We start from the raw sequence: 20,609 nt of genomic DNA, 5'->3' as shown, positions 1-20,609 counted from the left end.
AGATCCACAAGTTTCTTATATCATAAAAGGTATTAATCCAACATCAATATTTTATTTTGAAGTCGGGGTCTAGGTCTGATTTTCCGAGGTTTTACCCTCCTTTGGGGCTCCTCACGGAGTTATCTCCAGAATCCATTCGATGGATATTCGGAGATTAATCGGAGTAGAGTGTTTACCTTTCAAATCTGATAGTTAATCATGCATGAAAGTTTTAGCATAATTGTTTAAACGATTCCGGCATAATCCTATGTGTTCTTAAGGTGCTGATTTCTAGATTTGATCTTGTAAGCATGCATGAATTAAATTATTTGATTTGATTTTTTCGCTGCATTTTAAAACTTAAAAAAAACTACGTATGGCTTGATGCCCCTTATGAAGGGGTACGTAGCCAACCCGATCAGGTTCAACTATGGTTTTCAAAAAAAAAAAAAATTCAGCATGCTTAACATGAAGAACCTAGGATTCACTTTCAACCCCAGCCCGAGCTCGGGGTGCCCTGCAGTGTCGACCGCGAGCTGAAGAGGCTCCCTCGATTGCAGGAACATGCAATGACACCCTAGCCCGAGCTCGGGGCGCGCTGCTGCGTCGACAAATTAGTAATGGTAACCTTGTCATTAGGTCAGTGACGGGATTAATGACAAATTTAATGACAAAATTTATGACCATGTCTGTGACGATTAAATCTGTCACTGAAGGTTGTAACCAATTATCTTCGTCACTAACTCAGGGACTGGTTAGTAACGGAAAATACGTAATTTCTTAAATATTTAATTTTTGGATTTGTAACGGCTTAGTGACGGCGGTTCTGTCATGGAGTTTAGTGACGGAAATCACTGCCGTCACTGAGAATTTAGTGACGCGTGTTTTTGTAACCAATTTAGTGACGGAAGCTCCGGTCACAAATTTCGTATTAGTAACCGGAAACACGGTATAGTGATGGGAATCTCCGTTACTATACGCGTGTTTTCTAGTAGTGATATCTCTCGAATCCTCTGCCCGTGGGATTGATCTCCGTGATTCACGCCGTCTCCAGTTAATGGCCAACTGATCACAACTCGGTCCGAGATTTCAGGCAATGGCCGAGACCCTCACCCTATAAAAAGGAGGTAAGGAAATGCCCTAAAGGAGGCCATAAAAAGCAATACAAAGCAATTCAAAACACTGAGAAACCTCTCTAAAAACTCTGCTAATTTAACCATTGGAGGGCCCTCGTCAGAATCCTCGGCCAAGGCTTTGTGCAGGTATGTCGGAGCATAGGATGTGGCTCCCTTTCTCCGTCCCAACCGATGACTTCTCGAATTTCTCCGGCGTGGCCACCCTCAGGCCAAATTTCAACCACAACAATAACAATCTTCCAAATAATTACATCCTTGGCAGATGTTAAAAAATAATAGCCATCCGAACCATTTCGCCCCTCAATAATAATTTTAAGGTGGGCTTATAATGAGATCATGATATTATCAAAACCCTCATACGTACCAAGAATGTCTAATTAGAAGTCCCTTCAATCCATTTCATGAGGGCTGAAATGAATATTAGAAGGCACAAATAAATGCAGGAATAGAAATTTCTAGCAAAAAATTCAGCAAGCGAGATTTGTCGGCTACTTACCTCACCGGGCAAGTCCTTTGTTATGATCCACTTGTCCCGGAGCTGGTTGGCGGCTTGCTTTTCTCGGAGAAATTTATATGAGAAATCCTTGGCTTGCTCCAATATTCTGTCCCCAGGGAAGGCCACCTGAGATGCCCTGTTGAGGCTGTACATCCCAGTGACTGCTTGGCTCGACTGCCCAGCGCAGCAAAAGAAGCCACCTTCCTTCTCAAAATGCTTGAAAACATCTTCAACGATGACAAGTAGGAAAGAGTAGTCTTAGATAATTAATAATTATAATCATAGTTCATATCCATTAATTAACATCTTCAACGATGGCCTCAACAATTTTAATTTGCTACTCACCAGGAGACACATGGTATCCATGTAAACGGAGGAGACGGAATCCCATGGCCGTGCAATCCACATCAGGTACTGTAGAATTCCTCGTCCAACCAATCCCTTCCTCGGTCCAGTATCTGCAATTTAATCAAATGTTTAAAACTCGAAAGATAAGTAAATTCTAATGCTGATCATAACTCGTGCACAAAAAACTTTTACCTATAGACAAAATCCAGGCATTGTTTGATCTCGGGTTCGAAATACCGGGAGATCCCAAGGCGCTCCAACCGATCGACAGCCCACATACGGTCGAAAAGATCCACAGGGTATACATTGGGTACTGCAGAGCATAATATCACAAGAATTAATTTAGACAAAAACAAAATCAAAAACTGTATACATCATTTATGAATCAAATAGTTTTACCTCCTCCGTCAAATCTTTCAACGATCTTCTGAAGGTATTTGAGGCACTTCTCGTCCTTCGTCTGCATGAGAGCATAGGCCGTCGAAGCAGGAGAAGTTAGGAAGGACCCATCAACACATTGGAGCCCAAAAAGCTTCTCCCAGTCCAGACCAGGCATTCCTTCTAGGGAATAGAGCAGTGATGTTGGTAATTTGTGCAACACATCGTTTGGGATCCTGCGGTAAAATGTTGGTTTTTTTTATTTATTTTGAGAATATAATGTAGGAATGGCAAGTGCACAAGATATACAAGTGGAGTGAGAGAACTTTCTATTCCACTACCTCTTCAGCTTTAGGTTTCTGCTGGCATATATATCCTGCAACGCAGGATCATCATAAGGGAGTTCCAACCCCAAGGCCTTGGCTATCTCTAGGAGAGAAGGGAAGGCGATCTCAAAGCCAATGGGCATCAGCTCTGCTTCTTCCTGAGCCAACCTCCACATATTGTCGCGAAGAAAAGAAATTCCTATCAAAACAATTTCTTTCATCAACACTTTACTCATTCAAAGACAGACTAGAATGCAGTGGACTAGTTCTAGAAAGGGATATTGGTATCTGAACCTCTCTCACAGATATCAGCGTGAATACTCCAAGATTTTAGCGTGACTACGCAAGCCAAAGTATTGATTATTCGATCGTGAGCCAAGAAAATTGAGTACTCCCCCCATGAGCCATCAGGCAGCTGGTTTTGGACAATCCATTGCAGGCTAGATGGGAATTGAGGGTCTCCACTTCCATTTTGGTGCTTCACCAAGGCCACCCATGCTGTGTCATATGCGGAAATGCTTATTTCTCCATCATCATCCGTCGAGCTAAGCATCGACTTCACTCCATTAATCATCCCCCGCATGTCCTACAGGCAAGAGACCAAACACCATCTGATCATGAATAAACTCAAATAATCTCAGTCCTATAACACATTTGACAACTAGATATGCTATTAGTTTCATTTCTCCTGCATTGGTGGGAGCTGTTGAGTAGAGCAAGGAAAGGAAGAGAGTAGTGCGAGGAATCAATGGCACATCCACCATAAAAGATGGATGGATTATAATGGATAGAAAATATTGAAGTCGTTCGTAGCAATCAACAGATCCTGCCCACAATTCCTCGCACTTGATTCCCCTTCGAAATATTTTCTGCTTTGTTTAACTGCTCAAAAATGGTCCGTCTGTTCAAGCCACCCTATATGCATGGGATATCATGTCACAGGGATGAGTTAATTGGGCAAGGAAACAGGCCCTTAATTTTTTCTCTAATGCCTGTGCTTTAGGTTTATAGGCATTTACCTCCGGCACTTGGTCCTCATCATTCGATTCAGGAACTTTCTCTCGCCGTCTGATGACAGGAACCCCATCTTGGACTAAATTTGCACCATTTTCTGTAAACAGATTTCATCGAAATGAGGAATACCTTTCCATAAAAAAAAATCAAAATGTGTTGTCAAATTTTCTTTGGTGTTATACTAGCTAGTAGCTAAAGGGCTATTCGGATGTCCGGGAATTTGATCATGATGCAAGGCCCTCCGGTGTCGGTTTCTCATTTGCAGATAATGCAATAAAAAAAAGGAGTTGGAGAGTTGGGGAAAACCACCCGATTATAGTTCATTTATGATGTTTAAGAACAAGATAGATCACCTCAACAATAGTTTATATTATCTTTGAAAAATGGAATTAATTATAATTAGCTCCTTTTGATTCATCATTCTGCTGTAAGGAATCCAGCATATATCAAAATAAAATCTCCTTTCCGAAGAGCTCAATGGCTGATAAGTTCTCCCATCATCCTAACTTGTCTTTATATTCAGGACTCATTTGGTTTACACGAAATATTTTTCCTCACTGGAATGTTGTTTCTAGAAAGATGATTCCTGAAAATATAATGCCTGCAAAAATAATTTTGGCATATTTTATTGATAATGAAAAAGTGGCACATTTTAAAGTGGCTTATGTTTGATTGAACATTTATATTTATGAAAAAAGTAGTATGAAATACTTATTATACCCTTAATAAAGAAAAAGATCTTATCCATAGATTTTGATGACTTGAGGATACTTTTGGAAAAAAAGACTTTAATTCTCAACCGGTGGAAAAGTAGCTTTTCCATGTCCTCCATAGTTTTTTTTTCCTATGAAATAAGAAATTTTTTTCTCATGTGAATGGTACTTTTTTATCTCTCTCCTTTGAAAACTTGAACCAAATAAGAGGCATTTCTTTGTTTTCCCACTGACCATACTTTCCTCCTTCTTTTTCCGCAAACTAAATGAGTCTTTAAATATTACATTTTCACTCGTAAAAATTAAAAATTACAGTTTTTTTTATTTTAGATAAATATTGCATTTTATCCTCGGGAACTTATAAATGAGATTACTATTCAAAATTTTAGGAGAATATATTAAGATAGCATATCTTTACCATGGTTTTAAATGACATATTGTAATCTTCATAACGATCATAATAGTTATGGCCACCTCGCATTCAATTATTATGATAAATAATATAAAAAAATTATATTTATTATTCTTCACTATTTTATGTTATAATAAACCACTATAAATATAAATAATGGCTATCATTTTCACTTTACCATCACCTGAATAAAAATAATTATTTTTTTATAAAATCAATGTTTTTCCTAATATAGTGATTATAAGGTCCAAAAATAAATATTATTTATCTATTAAAAAAATAAAAAAAGATATGACACCATTATTGTTTTTTTGTCCTAACAGAGTTATAATAACTATTATTTTAATAATTTTTTAATATTATAAAATTTTAAAAGTCGTGTTTTTAACTGCTATAGCGATTTTTTTGGGCCGTTACGCTTTACACACCGAAGCGTACAACTAACTTTGTATGGATGCTGTTGCCTGACGAATAGTCAACGTGCCAATCAACCTTGTGGGCCCTCCTTCACATCACTGGAGGCCGCACCGGCGGATCGGGTAAAGCTTGGCTGTTCGCTCTCCCGAACGGAACAGCAAATCTCGTTCTTTGTTCAACTTGGAAATAAAACAAAACAAAATAAAATATAACTTTTTGTTTCTTGGAATAAGGAACCAGAGATATTTTTTCTTTTCAGTTTTTTCTTTTTTTATTTTTTTTTCGATGGAAGAGGTTCGGAGGAGCTTTAAAGAGCATCAATACCTTGAGCGCTTCGTTTGGATATTGCATGGCATCTCCAGCGGGCAAGACCTAGGTTACCATCTGGCCTCCGTACGACAGCTAGGTTAGGCGGACCTGGTACACGAGCACAAACAGCAAATCATCATTCCATCCATTCCTCTTTGACTAGGACCGCCAATGTCCCATGTAGAAAGAAGACAACGAGAAAAGGCTGCACGAGGCCCGGGTACCGCCTCGTAGAACTATTTCCTCCAAAAATAATAAAGATAAATTATGGAGTAGCAGGATGGATGGCCCTGATCTTATCTGATTAAAACCTTAATATTATGTGTATAAATAAATATTATTTATAATATTTTTTCTGTTACACTTCTTTTGTTTCAGCAGAGAAAGGACTAACCTTCTAATAAAGGCTAGGTGGCTTTGCCTCCTGCTTCCTCAAAAAAATAGAGAGAAAGGACTGACCAAAGTTTACAACAACAGGCTTATATATGAGGGCAGAAAGAAGATAAAGAGCTAAAGTTCCCTTGATCAAATTTTCCTTACTAAATAACTGCGTTATTTATAATATTTTCTCTGTTACACTTATTTCGTTTCCATAGAGCGGGGTGGTTTTGCCTCCCTCTTCATTTAAAAATCACAGAGAAAGGACTGACCAAAGTTTACAACAACAGCTTATGTACAAGAGCAGGAAGAAGATAAATAGCTAAAGTTTCTTTGATCAAATTTCCCTCACTAAATAACTGCATTATTTAGGGAGGATATCAATTACCCTTGCTTGGCACATGATCAGAATATGAAACAACTTGCATCATTTGCCAGAATCTCAAAGCCTACTTTCTTTTGAAAGGAAAAAGAAAATAATAATAATAATAATAATAATAATAATAATAATAATAATAATAATAATAATATTTATTATTATTATTATTATTATTATTATTATTATTATTATTATTATTATTATTATTATTATTATAGAAAAGAGAGAAAAAAAATCCATCTAAAACCACTTATTGTTACACCACTGCCGTTGTTCATTAGAAGGGATATAAAAATCTAAAACACTGATAGAAATAGGCGGAGGAAAATCTCAAGCACAGTTTGCATGGAGCAAAGCGAGAGATTTAGATCATTTGGATGAAATGATGCACCATTGCTTCATGGGTCATTGCTATCCTCTAGACCCAAACCTAGCTAATTGAGGGGTCAAAGAGCATTCCGGCGGTCTCGTAGTCCTCCTGCACTGCTCTTCGAACATCAAAAAATTGAACAAAAAGCGGACGAAACCGAACCAAACTCTAGTTTGATACCTCGACGGACGAATGAAGAAAGAACAGGAAACCAGGAACAAATAAATCGAGATCCTTTAAGTGCCTGATGGATGGAAGGAAAGGGGGCGCACCGGGAAGAGAAACGGGTAGACGAGGCCGCAGCAGCGCCGACGAGGAGGGTGGTATCAGGGCAGCGGCCGAGAAGAGCATGGCTACGTGGGTGGCGGAGAGGTGGCGTTGAGGGAGTGACGGTTAGCAATAACTTTATGAGGATGGATAGGAGGGGGATCGATACGCTTCTCGGTATAAGATGGATGGGATTTAAAGGGATAGATGGAAGGCGAAAGAAGTAACGGGAGAAAACTGTTCAACAGTGACCAAATGCTGTGCATATTTAATGCGTTTGAAGGGAATGTTGTCTTTAGAGGAGGAGTGTTCTGATTTTCTCGTCGAACAGGTGGCTCAGGACACAAACGTTAGCATGTATGGCATAGTACAAAGTTCTTCAGTGACACACCTTCGATCCGGTCATTCTTCAGCACTGCCGGAATCCTCCGTTTTTGGACCTGGAAATTTTCTTGGTTCACTGCGTCACGCATCCTCTGGGATTGCTTTACCGTCCAAGGGCAGTGTTGACTCTGAAATGATGAGACTTTTCTTTTACTATTTTTAGCGTGCACGGGGAGTGCTGACTCTGAATGATGAGACATTGAAACCTATTTTTTTTACATCTTTTGGTTTACAAAATTTGTACGTTCACTGCGCTATGCATCCTTGGTATTGACACCGAATGATGTAGGCTTTTCTTAATACTAAGATATCTGCAATTCCGTGATTTCGCTCGCATTATTATTATTATTTTTTTTTTATTGGGGGGGGGGGGGGGGGGGGGGGTGATGGAACCCCAAATTTGACTTCACTTACCCAAATAACCATATTTTTTGTTATTTGAATCAGACATCTTACTAACTTCATGAATTTAATCTAGGTATTCATGCCGCTCACGATATTTTCGATTGTCAGATTTCCCTCTTTTCTAAGATATCTACAATTCCCTGAATTGTTTTGAACCTTTCTTTTCAATTGATGTATTAAAAAGGTTGATGTAATATTTGGACCCAAACCCTGTTTGTGATATTGCTGAGATTGCTGCTTGTGCCATCACTTGTGCATGGATTCTTTTTTTTTTCTTTTTCTTTTTATTTATTTATTTACTTTGATTGAGTGTATGGACTCTGTTGACCAACACCAACTGCTCAATTAAAGTGACAATGCGCAATGTTCTATCATACCAAACGCTTAATTTGTCTTCATCTTCAATTAGCTAGAATATGATAGAAATATAAATTTTACTAAAAATAGATCTAAGATCATACCTTGAGTCATGGAATCCATGATGAGCTTTAAGATCTGTGAAGTCTGATCTGCAACAGCAATTATCTCTAATAATTAGAGATTAGTAGATGATCTATCTGGAGAGAGCTCTATATGCGTGTATTTAGAGAAGGGATCCCCAAAGGCTTTTACAGACTTTCTCCAGAGACCAACTGCCACGGGTGGTTACACCCGTGAAAAGTCACCCCCCATCAAGGTGATTCTTCATCACTGTGAAATTTCCTTAATACCCTCATGATAATCATAATTTATAAAATTCAAGAGACTTGTCAATGTGGGTTTTAAGTAAACGGGATCCAACAATCTTCCACTTGGACCATATTGACGCCATTTGTCAATGTGGGCCACAACTTGACAGGATTCCAATATTTTTCCACTTGGATCATATTGACAAGTGAAACATTTTTAGCACTTGAATTTTATAAATTCTTATGCATAATTTTTATATTATGATATCAATTTGGGCAAACTTTATGTTTGACTATTTTGAGAATAATAATACGAACCATGGCGGAAACAATACTTACTTGATTGGCGTATAACCTTCCATGATTACTATATCACTAAACTCACCCTTATGAGTGAACTTCTTATGAAATCCTTTATCTGGTCAACAATTTTTGCTATCATAGTATGCATACGCCATATGAATTCATTAAAGCAGAAAATACAATAAATGTGATTTACAGCCATCCGAAATGTGAACAATGGTACATCAATCAATGTATATAGATAGACCAATTTGACAGACATGCTCCTTATGCAATCCTAGGGTATTGCTTTGGTCAAAGAATCTGCCAACATAAGCACAATATTGATATATTGAACTAAAATTTTATGGTCATCATATTTGTTCTCTATAACAAGATATTTCACCTCCATGTACTTATTTCTATTAGATATCTTGTTATTCTTTATTGAGAAAACTGCTGCTAAATTATCAGAAAATAAACTTATAGGCCCTGAAATAGTATCCACGACCTGTAGGCCCGTGATAAAGTTTCTCAGCCAAATAGCCTGTGTAACAGCATCATAACATGCCAATAACTCAGCCTCCATTGTTGAAGCAGCTGTCATACTTTATTTTGAACTTTTTTACGAGACTGCACCACCAGCTAATAGAAAGATTAGGGTTGGAAGTGGGCCGGGCCGGGCCACACCCCGACCCAAGCCTGGCCTGAAATGATTTTCCGGGCTTCGGGCCGGGCCTAGGCCTGAACAGTTTTACAGAAACTCGGCCCGAGCCCGATTGGATCACGAGCCCGGCTCGATCACGAGCCCGGCCCGAGCCCATTTTGTTTCATTTAGTGAGATATGCTTAGTTTGTTGCTACCTTTATTGTTTCAATACTAAAGTCAAAATAAACCATGCAGCTAATTGGTGTCTGGATAAAACCTTTATGGGTTTAATATAGAGGGAATGCCAAGATAGACCATTCAATCAATTTGAAGAAATAAGAGGCATCTTGAGAAAGGTGAACAAATATACATAAATGGGTAATAAGGTCAACTGGGAAAGCAAAAATGTCACTTTTCAGCTCAGGTATGGCTTGAGCTATATTACTGATGGTCTTTCTAAAGAAGAAAATGGAAAGGAAGGCACTGACAATTAAAAAAGTATCTATCCAATTTGAACAACATAATCTGAAAGACCATCAAATATCACGTGGAGCGGTCTTTAAAACACAATAAATTAATTCATTTAAATTCATCTAAACATGAGAGGTTTTAGTTTTCGAAGCAAAAGCTATTCACAATCAGCTATTTTTTTGGTAATTAAGAGCAAAGATACGTCACTCTTGGAATTGAATGCCCACTTCTGTCAGCAAAGACAATCTCACCTGATTCCCTTGGTCGGCTGCTATTTATATGATATTTAAATATGTTTAGCCAATGTCTTTGATAACTCAGCTGCAGAAATGTGATGGGTTATGCCTGTGTTCTTTATCAGGGGAAAAAACTCAGCTGCAGGCCTGCAGTTCAAAAATATACAAGTCTCATAAATTTTGCAACAAATAACCATAATCCACATGAAAATACTCCATCAACAAACATACTTGATACTTGCACAACTATTAAATTTTTCATTATAGGCTAACAACAGCATTAAGCTATTATACTTGCATTACACTCTCATTAAATTTTTCTTTATAGGCTAACAACTTGCATTATACTTGATACTTGATACTCCATCAACTTGCATAACATACTTGATACTTGCATAACTATGAAAATACTCCATCAACAAACATACTTGTTGCCCAAGAAGACAACCCAAGAGGGAGGGTGAATTGGGTTTGGATTAATTCTCGACCAATTAAAAACTATGATTAGTAATTAACTAAATCTATTGCAAGTAAATTAGTTAAGTTACTAGATGAAGTGAATGAAGAGAGAGAGAGAGGACAGCAGCCAATACAAACACAAACCAGTTTATAGTGGTTCGGAGCTAACCGTTGCTCCTACGTCCACTTCCCAAGCTTTACTTGGGAGTTCACTATAATCCCTTGGATTACAGCCGGTTGTTTTACAAGTTCACAACCCAACTTGTTGTTTTCGCGAGATCACAACGAACTCGGTCGGTTTTCACAGGCTCACCGACTAGAACCATCCAATTGATAAAATTAATTAATTAATGTTTTATTTGTGTTTAAGTGCAAGTAATTCAAAAGACCCAATGACGCTGGGTTTGAGCCCAAAGCCTGGCGTTCCGAGCTCAACAAATCCTTAGCGTCTCATCTGAGCTTCACGTCGCCCGTCATTCGCATGCAATCCATATCACTGTAACCACATGTTTCAGCTAGCACAAATGCCCGCATCATGGAGCTTCCTAGCATCATCAAAACCGTCCATGTGGCTCTCCAAGCATCATGGCATCTCCTCCATGGGACCTAAATCAAACCCAAGGGACCTAAGCCAAACCGGCTCTTCAATTCAAGCCACATTTCATTCATGGTTTCGGATTCCCCTGTTTCAAGAACATTCAGCTGCTATACTCAAACATCAAAACAAATTCCCAACGGTAGCAAAGGGAAGAAGCCAAACCGTTTGCATCCCATTTCAGCAACCCCCCATCCGCTCGAGCACGCATCCGTGACCGACCGTGGACCTCCATGCACATGCAACCGGATTGAGAAGATCTTCCAGCGCCCTTTCCGTCTCCCCTGTTTCAAGAACAAAATCCAACGGTTTCGGTAACATTTCAAGCAACCGAGACGTCTCCCAACCGGATCATTCCAAGCTGCATTCAAATCCATGCGTTTCAGCTGCGTTCCACGCTTCCCATCCAAGCATCGTGGCATCTCATCCGCCAAGGAACGAAACCAAACCGTCCGCAAGCCATCTGCCTGTGTCGCTTCCATGTTCAACGCTCCCCATCCATTCGGGTGGTCCCAGCAGCGTTCCAGCTTCTCCAATCCGGTGAAGGTGTCTATAAAAGGGGATTGAGCTTGCATCAGCGAGGAGGAGCCATCCGGTGGAGGTAGAACCAGCCGACGGGAGAAGAAGAGGAGGATCTATCGGCATTTTTCCCAGCCGGACGGAATAAAACAGTAAGGGAGAAGGCCGGATCCATCCAAGTTCGGGCGATAGAGGGAGAGAGGAAGAGGCCAAGGGAACCAGGAAGCTCCCTCTTCCGATCTATCTTCTTAGCTGAACAAGAGAAGGAGGAGAAGCAACGGGAGGAGAAAAGCCAAAGAAAGAAAACAGAGCACCCTGTTTTCTTAAGAGGAGAAAGAAAAAAAGGGGATTTATGTTTATTTTATTTACTCTATGCTAATCCCTTTTATAAAATTGCTTGCATCTCATATGGATAGCTAAATATCTTTTAGCTAAGGCTAAGGAAAAGCCTAGCATTTTCTTCATGTATTTCATTTAATCATCAATGGGATTTTAATGTTTTTGATTTAATTTATGGTGCAGTAAATTTATAGAAATTATTTCAAACTTAAATATTTTCTTTGATTTGTTATTTCCTCCGGGTATAACAGATGCTTAGAAATCCCTATAGTTTAAAATAGAATTATTGTAATGCTGCCCATAAAACTAAATCTATTTTATTATGATTAATAGATGATTTTAAGAAAAGCATGATTAAGTGCTAGGCTGAATCCTAATGCCTTAGTTATATTTTTAAATCTGAATATTATTTAGCCTTAAGTTTTTTTGTTCACTGTCAAATTCCTGTAGATTCGATCTCGGACTCATCGAGAATATTACTTTGCTACACCCTATACTTGGGGTATTCTACATTTAATTTTTCTTTTTAAAAGAGCAAGATTAAAATTGTAGCAAGTTTTTGGCGCCGTTGCCGGAGATTTGCAACGTGTGAACGAGAACAAGGCTGAAAATTTCAATTCTTTATTTCTAGTTCTTCAATTTTTCTTTATTTTTAACACAGCTGAAATTTCAAATCTTTTCAGATTCAAGGACGATACAAGCAGGACCAATAACGAGGAAGATCATGATCACATTTTTGGATTCCCGGAGTGAATGAACTCCGGCCGTGAGTATTTAAATTAATTTTCCTGTTTTGTTCATAATAGTCCTATTTTTCCTAGATTAGAATTTTATTTTTGTTTAAAAAAAATTTAGCTAGTTTGCTTGATCAACTATTCAAATGCAATTTAATGTCATGACATAAAATGTTAAAAATCTTCTTGATTGTTGCATATAGTATAAAGCATTTGCATAAAATAATCTAAGGGCTGAACCCATTAAAAAGATAAGGTCGGGATTTCATCACTCGTCCTTAGTCCAAAAATCATCCAAGTGCATAAATATCCTAAGCCTAATTAAAATCAACTAGACGTTGGCCCCTAAGGATATTCGAGCTCAATAGGACGAAGACCACCGAAAGTTGCACCAATTTCGCTCTGTTATCTAGTCGATGTCTAGGCAAGCTTTGTCCCTTTAAGTGATTAAAGGAAGATAGTTTCTGTTCGAGGAAAGTGGGTTTTAAGTGGGACCTTTGCTACATGCATCGTGACCCCTCCACTTACCTGGGAGCTTACCTGGTCGACTAAGGTTAATAGACCGGATTGGAGGCTTAGGTGTCCTCTTCAACCCAGTTAGGAGCTGTTTAGAATTTTTAGGAAAACCTTAGAAATTGTTGGGTGATGTTTTAATGCATGTTCTAATTAAACTTTTGTTTTACTGTATTAGGGTGTTTGTGTTAAAAAAAAATAAAAAATAAAAAATAAAAAATAAAAAATAAAAAAATAAAAATAATAATAATAATAAAATAAAAAAAACTTAGTATATGCTGTTGTGGGAGAGAGATAAAACGAATAGATTATTTCGAGTTGAATCAAAAGATAAAAATTTAATTGTTCAAAATTCAAATAATCAAATGGAAGATAATGGTAGTAATCAGGGAGATAATGAATTTCAAGATGACTTACCTATTAGAATGCTTCGTGATTATTTACAACCCACTAGGACCAGTACCCCATCCTGTATGGTTATTCCTACTGCTGCGGGAGCTTTTGACATGAAACCAGGAATAATCCAATTACTCCCAAAGTTTCACGGACTTGATTCTGAAAGTCCCTATTTGCATCTGAAAGAATTTGATAAAGTATGTTCAACACTTCATTTCAATGATGTCACTAAAGAGGTAGTTAAGCTTAAGTTATTTCCTTTTCTTTAAAGGAAAAAGCTAAGTCATGGTTACACTCCTTAAGGCCTAGGACCATAGCTACCTGGCAAGAAATGACAAGAGAATTTTTAAAGAAATTCTTCCCAACACATAAAACGAACACACTTAGAAGAAATATCATGAACTTTGCACAAAAAGATGGAGAAACATTTTTTCATTGTTGGGAAAGATTTAAGGACCTTCTACTTGCTTGCCCACATTATGGATATGAAATTTGGAGGGTCATTAGTTTCTTTTATGATGGTTTGTCCTCCAATATGAGACAATTTGTAGAAATGATGTGTAATGGTGAATTCATGAGTAAGGAACCAAATGAAGCCTGGGATTATTTTGATCTTTTAGCAGAAAATGCACAAGCTTGGGATACAACAGATAAAAATGAAAAATCAAAAATAACACCTAATGCAAAAGGAGGAATTTATCTTATTAAAGATGATAATGATGTCAATGTAAAAATTGCTAATCTGACTAGGAAGGTTGAAGCCATGGAATTAAGCAAAGCCAATATAGGAAAAGCACAAACTATTGTTGAAAGTATATGTGGAATTTGCGAGAGTAATGCACATGTAACCAAGGATTGTCCTACAATCCCTGCTTTTCAAGAAGTGTTGCATGATCAAGCAAATTTCACCAATACTTATAAAAGACCATTTCCAGAAACATATAATCCTAGTTGGCGAAACCATCCTAACTTTAACTGGAGACATGGACCCACTGCCAATGAATCTCAAGGAAATTCTGTTCCTACTCTTTATGTGCCACCACATAGGAAATCCCTTGAAGATACTTTGCAAACCTTCATGCAAGGACAAACTCAAATAAATCAGAATACAATGCAATCACTCCAAGAACTTAAAAATTCTGTAGGTAGAATTGAGGCTCAACTTAATGTTAGGAAAAGAGGGACATTTCCAGCCCAACCTCAATCTAACCCAAAGGGTCAACATGAGGTCCATGTAGCAAGTTCATCCCAACCTAAATTTGAGCAAGTTAAGTCTGTCACAACCCTTCGGAGTGGAAAAATAATTAATAAAGAAATTCCGACAAAAGATGACAAACCTGAAAAATCTATTGAAAAGAATGATGAAGATGATAATGAACAAAATGATCCAATACTGCATCACAAGATAGTTGCTCCATTTCCTCAGCGCTTGTTTGCAGCTAAAAAGGGAATACCTGACCAAGAAATTCTGGAAATCTTTAAACAAGTAAAGATTAACATTCCTTTATTAGATGCCATTAAGCAGATCCCATCTTATGCCAAATTTTTAAAAGATCTTTGTACCATAAAGCGAAAACTTTACGTACAAAAGAAAGCTTTTCTAACTGAACAGGTGAGTGCTATTCTCAAACACAACACCCCACCTAAGTATAAAGATCCTGGTTGTCCTACTATATCTTGCATCATAGGAAACTTCAGGATACAACGAGCCCTTCTTGATTTAGGTGCAAGTGTTAACTTATTGCCCTATTCAGTTTATGAACAGTTAGGACTTGGTGAATTAAAACCCACCAAGGTTACTCTCCAACTTGTCGATCGATCTATAAAGATACCAAGAGGAATAGTCGAGGATGTACTTGTCCAAATTGATAAATTCTATTTTCCAGTCGACTTCATAGTATTAGATACCCAGCCTGTCATGAATTGTACCACTCCAATACCTGTCATTCTAGGCCGCCCATTTCTAGCTACTTCCAATGCTTTGATCAACTGTCGAAATGGAATAATGAAAATGTCATTCGGAAATATGACTATAGATTTTAATATATTTAACATTTGTAAACAATCCGATAATGATAACGAAAATGATGAAATTCATGGAGTTAATTTGATCGACTCCATTGTAGAGGATGCTCTTGTCCCATCTCTTTCTTCTGATCCTTTAGAAACATGCCTAACTCATTTCGGAAATACAGATATCAACCAAAACTTTAGAGAAATCAGTGTTATATTAGATTCAGCTCCTTTGTTGGATACAGATAGGAGGAAATCTCGTTTTGAAGAATTGCCCATACGCAACAATAGTCCTCTACCATCTAGTGTTCAAGCACCTAAACTTGAGCTAAAGCCTTTGCCATCTGAGCTCAAGTACGCATACCTTGGTCAAGAAGAGACTTTTCCTGTGATCATATCATCCCAACTCGAACAAAGTCAAGAACTAAAATTATTAGAAATTCTCAAAGAGCATAAGGGAGCAATAGGGTGGACAATTGCTGATATCAAGGGAATTAGTCCCTCAATTTTCACTCATAAAATCCACTTAGAAGCTGATGCCAAACCTTCTCGTCAAGCTCAACGTCGATTAAACCCAAACATGAAGGATGTGGTTAGAGCAGAAGTTCTGAAACTTCTGGATGCGGGTATGATCTACCCAATTTCAGATAGTAAATGGGTAAGTCCAACCCAAGTGGTCCCAAAAAAATCTGGTGTTACTGTAGTCAAAAATGCCAACAATGAATTAGTTCCAACTAGGGTCCCCACTAGTTGGCGTGTATGCATTGACTATAGGAAACTTAATTCTGTCACTAGGAAGGATCATTTTCCTCTACCTTTTATTGATCAAATTTTAGAAAGGTTAGCAGGTCATAAATATTATTGCTTCCTAGATGGCTATTCAGGTTACAACCAAATTGCAATTGATCCTGAAGATCAGGAAAAGACCACTTTTACATGTCCTTTTGGCACATTTGCTTACAAGAGAATGCCTTTTGGATTATGTAATGCTCCTGCAACCTTCCAAAGATGCATGCTCAGTATTTTCTCCGACATGGTTGAACGCTTTTTGGAAGTTTTCATGGATGATTTTTCGATTTTTGGCTCCTCTTTTGAAAACTGTGTGGACCATTTAAGACTAGTCTTAATTCGGTGTGAGGAGAAGAATCTAATCTTAAACTGGGAAAAGTGCCATTTCATGGTAACTAGGGGAATTGTTCTCGGGCATGTCATTTCATCTGAAGGAATTGAAGTAGACAAGGCTAAAATTGACTTAATTGCTAACTTACCCAACCCAAAAACTATCAAAGATATACGCTCATTTTTGGGTCATGCAGGATTTTATAGGAGATTCATTAAAGATTTTAGCTCAATATCTAAACCCTTATGTAATCTCCTTCAAAAGAAAATCATATTTGTGTGGTCTGAAGAATGTCAAAAAGCTTTTGATAAACTTAAAAGTTTGCTGACCTCTGCTCCCATCATGCAACCACCTGACTGGTCGCTTTCTTTTGAAATTATGTGTGATGCTAGTGAATATGCAGTTGGGGTAGTTCTAGGGCAAAGAAAAGAAAGAAAGCCTTATGTTATCTACTATGCAAGTAAGACTTTAAATAGTGCACAAAAGAATTACACCACTACGGAAAAGGAACTACTTGCCGTAGTATTTGCACTAGACAAATTTAGGTCTTACTTGATTGGATCCAAAATCATTATCTACACTGACCATGCTGCCCTTAAGTACCTTCTTTCAAAAAAGGATGCTAAGGCGCGTTTGCTTAGGTGGATCCTTCTGCTCCAAGAATTTTTTCTAGAAATAAGAGATAAAAAGGGGGTAGAGAACGTAGTAGCTGATCACTTGTCCTGTCTGACTCTTCCAGATTCCTTAGACAATTCACCCATAAAAGACACTTTCCCTGATGAGCAACTGTTTGAGATCACATCTTCACCCTGGTTTGCAGACATTGCAAATTTTCTAGTCACAGGTGAACTACCAAGTCATTGGAATAAACAAGACAAAAGAAAATTTTTGACTGAAATAAAAAATTTTTTCTGGGATGATCCTTATCTTTTCAAATACTGCCCAGACCAAATTATTAGAAGATGTGTACCTAATGACGAATTTATTAGTGTCATTTTCTTTTGTCATTCTGAAGCTTGCGGTAGTCATTTCTCTGCTAAGAAAACGGCTGCAAAAATTTTACAGTGCGGTTTCTATTGGCCCACCTTGTTTAAAGATTCCCATAACTTTTGCAAAGCTTGCGAGCGTTGTCAAAAGTTAGGTGGGATAACTCGTAGGAATATGATTGATCGGTTATTTCAATTTCAAAAATAAACCACGCAATAGCACGTATCCTATAGGATAGTGATTACGGGTGTCGGTCCACAGGGATTGAAGAATAAGTTATTTTTCTTTTAAAAATAAATCAAAAAGAAGGATTTGCTAACTTGATTTAACTAAATTAAACTATGAGTACGGATTGGAATTTATCAGAGTAAATAGATCTAGGGTTTGGAATCCACCACATAGCATTGCATCAAGGATTGTGTTCTTAATTTTTATCTTTTGGAGAGGCATGCAATTTTGGCTACAAGCCTTTTAAAATAAAAACATAAAGAGTGTTAGGAAAATCCATCTTTGGTATAGCATGAAGTGTCTACCTAAGTATGCTAATCTAGGATGCAGCACACCTCATCTTCCTAGGCATGGATCATCTTAGACTACTTTAGCAAACATGAATAGTAAATGGCATGCTCAAAATCTAAACATCATAAAAAGATATTTCATTGAAGATAAGAATTTAAACAAGCTCCAAAATAATAAAGAAAATAAGAACTACAATGCCCTGATACATTGCTAGGGCTTCATCCAGCCCTAGATTAGATGTTTAGCCGAGCATGGCTTCCGGATGACCTCCCATCTTCAAATGAAATTGAGCACCTCTCATTCTTCCCAAAATATCACAAACTCTTCTCTTTCCTCCCCTCTCTCTTTTCTTTTTTTTTTTTAATTTCTTTCTCTCGGCTTTCTTCCTCTTCTTCTTCACCGAAACAGAGTCTCTCCCCTGTTTCTTTCTTCTCAACCGAGCTCCCCCTTTCTTCCCTCTCTTCCTCTCTCTTATAGATCGCCTGAGCTTGCGTGGATGGCTGGATTATGGGCGGAAGGAGAGGGCGGACGCGGTAGAGGGGGAGGGCAGCCGCTGAGTATGCCTCGAATCCGGACGGCTTGGATCACTGGAGGAGCCGGGGTATGTGGTCGCGGGATGTCCGGACGCGGAGGCTGCATTGGTGGGATCGCTGGAGCTCCGGGATCGATCGCGGAATGAAGGAGGCGCGGGCTGAGAGGAGGCATTTTCGGACTGCATTGTGGGAGGTGGATCCGGATTTGGACAGCTGAGGACGCTCCTTGAATCGGCTAGGCGGATCGCGGGATGGTGCGATGGATGACAATGAAGGCTACCGCGGGCTGAGGCGGAGGAGGCTGCTGTGAGCGTTGATCACGGAGGAGTGACTTCCGGCTGCTGGGAGGTGGAACGGGCGGCGGATGGCACGCGGTTGATGCGGCTGGGAGGATCGCTCTGAATGGTGGGTGGCTGCGGGATCAACGGGGAGACGCCGGAATTTCAATGCGGCTTGATGGCGGAGCTGGATCTCGGCTGCGGGCTGCGTCACAGGTGGAGGACGAGGCGGAGTCGACAGGAAGAAGGGGAACGGCCCGGATGCACTGCGGGGGAGGGGGGGAAGAAGATAAACAGTGGCCAAGCCCCTTTTATTATTATTATTATTATTTTTTATTGTTATTTATTTATTTATTATGTATTATTTATTTTTTCTCTAACACTGTTCACATGAACAGTGTTTTTACGGAACACTGTTCATATGAACAGTGTTTTTACGGAACACTGTTCATATGAACAGTGTTCTCGGCATTTTAATTTATTTTTTTTTTTATAACACTGTTCATATGAACAGTGTTTTAACGGGACACTGTTTATATGAACAGTGAATCGTGAATTTTTAGTTATTATTATTATAAATTTTATATGAAGGCAGATAACGAATTGGTTGGAAATTGACTTTGGGTTTGAGGTGGGTCATGATGGTTGACTTGTCCTTGAGCCCATTGTCATTTAATTCTTGCTAAGCTGCTTCAGATCGAACTCGACGAGACAAGACTAAAAACCGGACCGTGACCTAATAAAAAGGGTTAATCAAACCTTTGCCCCATACATAATTAATTATAACTTTCGATCGAATCAGGACCAAAAACCCATTTAATTATAGCCTTAGCTTGATTACAACTCCATTAGGTTACCAAATCGGGTCAACACAATCTCCTCCTTATATGTTTTCATGAAAGATTATAACCAAAAGAGAGACAAATTCAGAGTCTGTTTTAAGTAGGGGTGGCAAAATATGACCCGACCCGCCAACCCGACCCGTGTTCGACCCGCCATAAACAGGTTTGGGTTTGGCTTAAACAGGTTCGGGTCGTAAACAGGTTGACCCGTTTAACCTGTTTATTAATTGGGTCGGATACAGATTTTAAATTTCTGACCCGTTTAACCCGTATAACCTGTTTAATTGTTGGGCTGATAAATAAGGGCCAGCCCAACTCCCTGTCTCGGCCCGTTTTCACTGCCTCGGCCCAACTCCCCGCTTCGGCCTGCATTCACCGCGAGGTCCACGGTCCACCGTCTGCTTTCAGCCTTTCACCGCGAGGTTGATTGGATCGTAAAGGCGTCGCTAAGGCCGTAAGGCGTTGCTTCTCCTTAGGTTTAGCCATTTAGGGTTTGTCTTTGTGAGCGCCGCCCGAGCTCTATTCCCTCAGTCCCTCTCCCCTCTCCTAGTCTCCTCTCCTCCGGACCTCCGCCTCCGCCCTCTCCTCCCCCTTGCCGACTCCTTCCGCCTCCCCGTCGACGGCGACCGCGGCGGCTCGACGAGTTCCTGGGACGTCGCTTCCGCGGCTCCGCCTTCTTGGGGCTTTTCGTCGTCTCGCGACTTGCCGGCGGATGGTGACTGCTTTGTCTTCTCCACGACGACGGC

At 39.0% G+C, this 20,609-nt stretch overlaps 1 protein-coding gene and 1 non-coding gene across 2 annotated transcripts in view; both read right to left on the bottom strand.

The window, feature by feature from the left end:
• LOC103699922 (ent-copalyl diphosphate synthase 1, chloroplastic-like) overlaps positions 1–7,121 on the bottom strand; it is a 41,267-nt gene extending 34,146 nt beyond the window's left edge. Inside the window, exons 1-9 of the mRNA XM_039117289.1 lie at positions 6,928–7,121; positions 5,544–5,636; positions 3,683–3,774; positions 2,958–3,249; positions 2,679–2,862; positions 2,359–2,573; positions 2,152–2,272; positions 1,957–2,069; positions 1,612–1,838 (exon numbers count right to left, since the gene is read on the bottom strand). Coding sequence (XP_038973217.1) covers positions 1,612–1,838; positions 1,957–2,069; positions 2,152–2,272; positions 2,359–2,573; positions 2,679–2,862; positions 2,958–3,249; positions 3,683–3,774; positions 5,544–5,636; positions 6,928–7,006 — 1,416 coding nt within the window. The 5' untranslated portion in view covers positions 7,007–7,121. The remainder of the gene's footprint in view (positions 1–1,611; positions 1,839–1,956; positions 2,070–2,151; positions 2,273–2,358; positions 2,574–2,678; positions 2,863–2,957; positions 3,250–3,682; positions 3,775–5,543; positions 5,637–6,927) is intronic.
• A 6,829-nt stretch (positions 7,122–13,950) lies between these two features.
• LOC120105133 lies at positions 13,951–14,057 on the bottom strand. The gene has a single exon (XR_005507516.1). It is a non-coding gene; the product is annotated as a small nucleolar RNA R71 (small nucleolar RNA).
• Positions 14,058–20,609: the final 6,552 nt, after the last annotated feature.

Source organism: Phoenix dactylifera, unplaced genomic scaffold (assembly GCF_009389715.1).
Source record: "Phoenix dactylifera cultivar Barhee BC4 unplaced genomic scaffold, palm_55x_up_171113_PBpolish2nd_filt_p 000202F, whole genome shotgun sequence".
Classification (NCBI taxonomy): domain Eukaryota; kingdom Viridiplantae; phylum Streptophyta; class Magnoliopsida; order Arecales; family Arecaceae; genus Phoenix; species Phoenix dactylifera.
The sequence above is the reverse complement of the archived record's forward strand: the minus strand, read 5'-3'. Positions and strand labels throughout refer to the sequence as shown.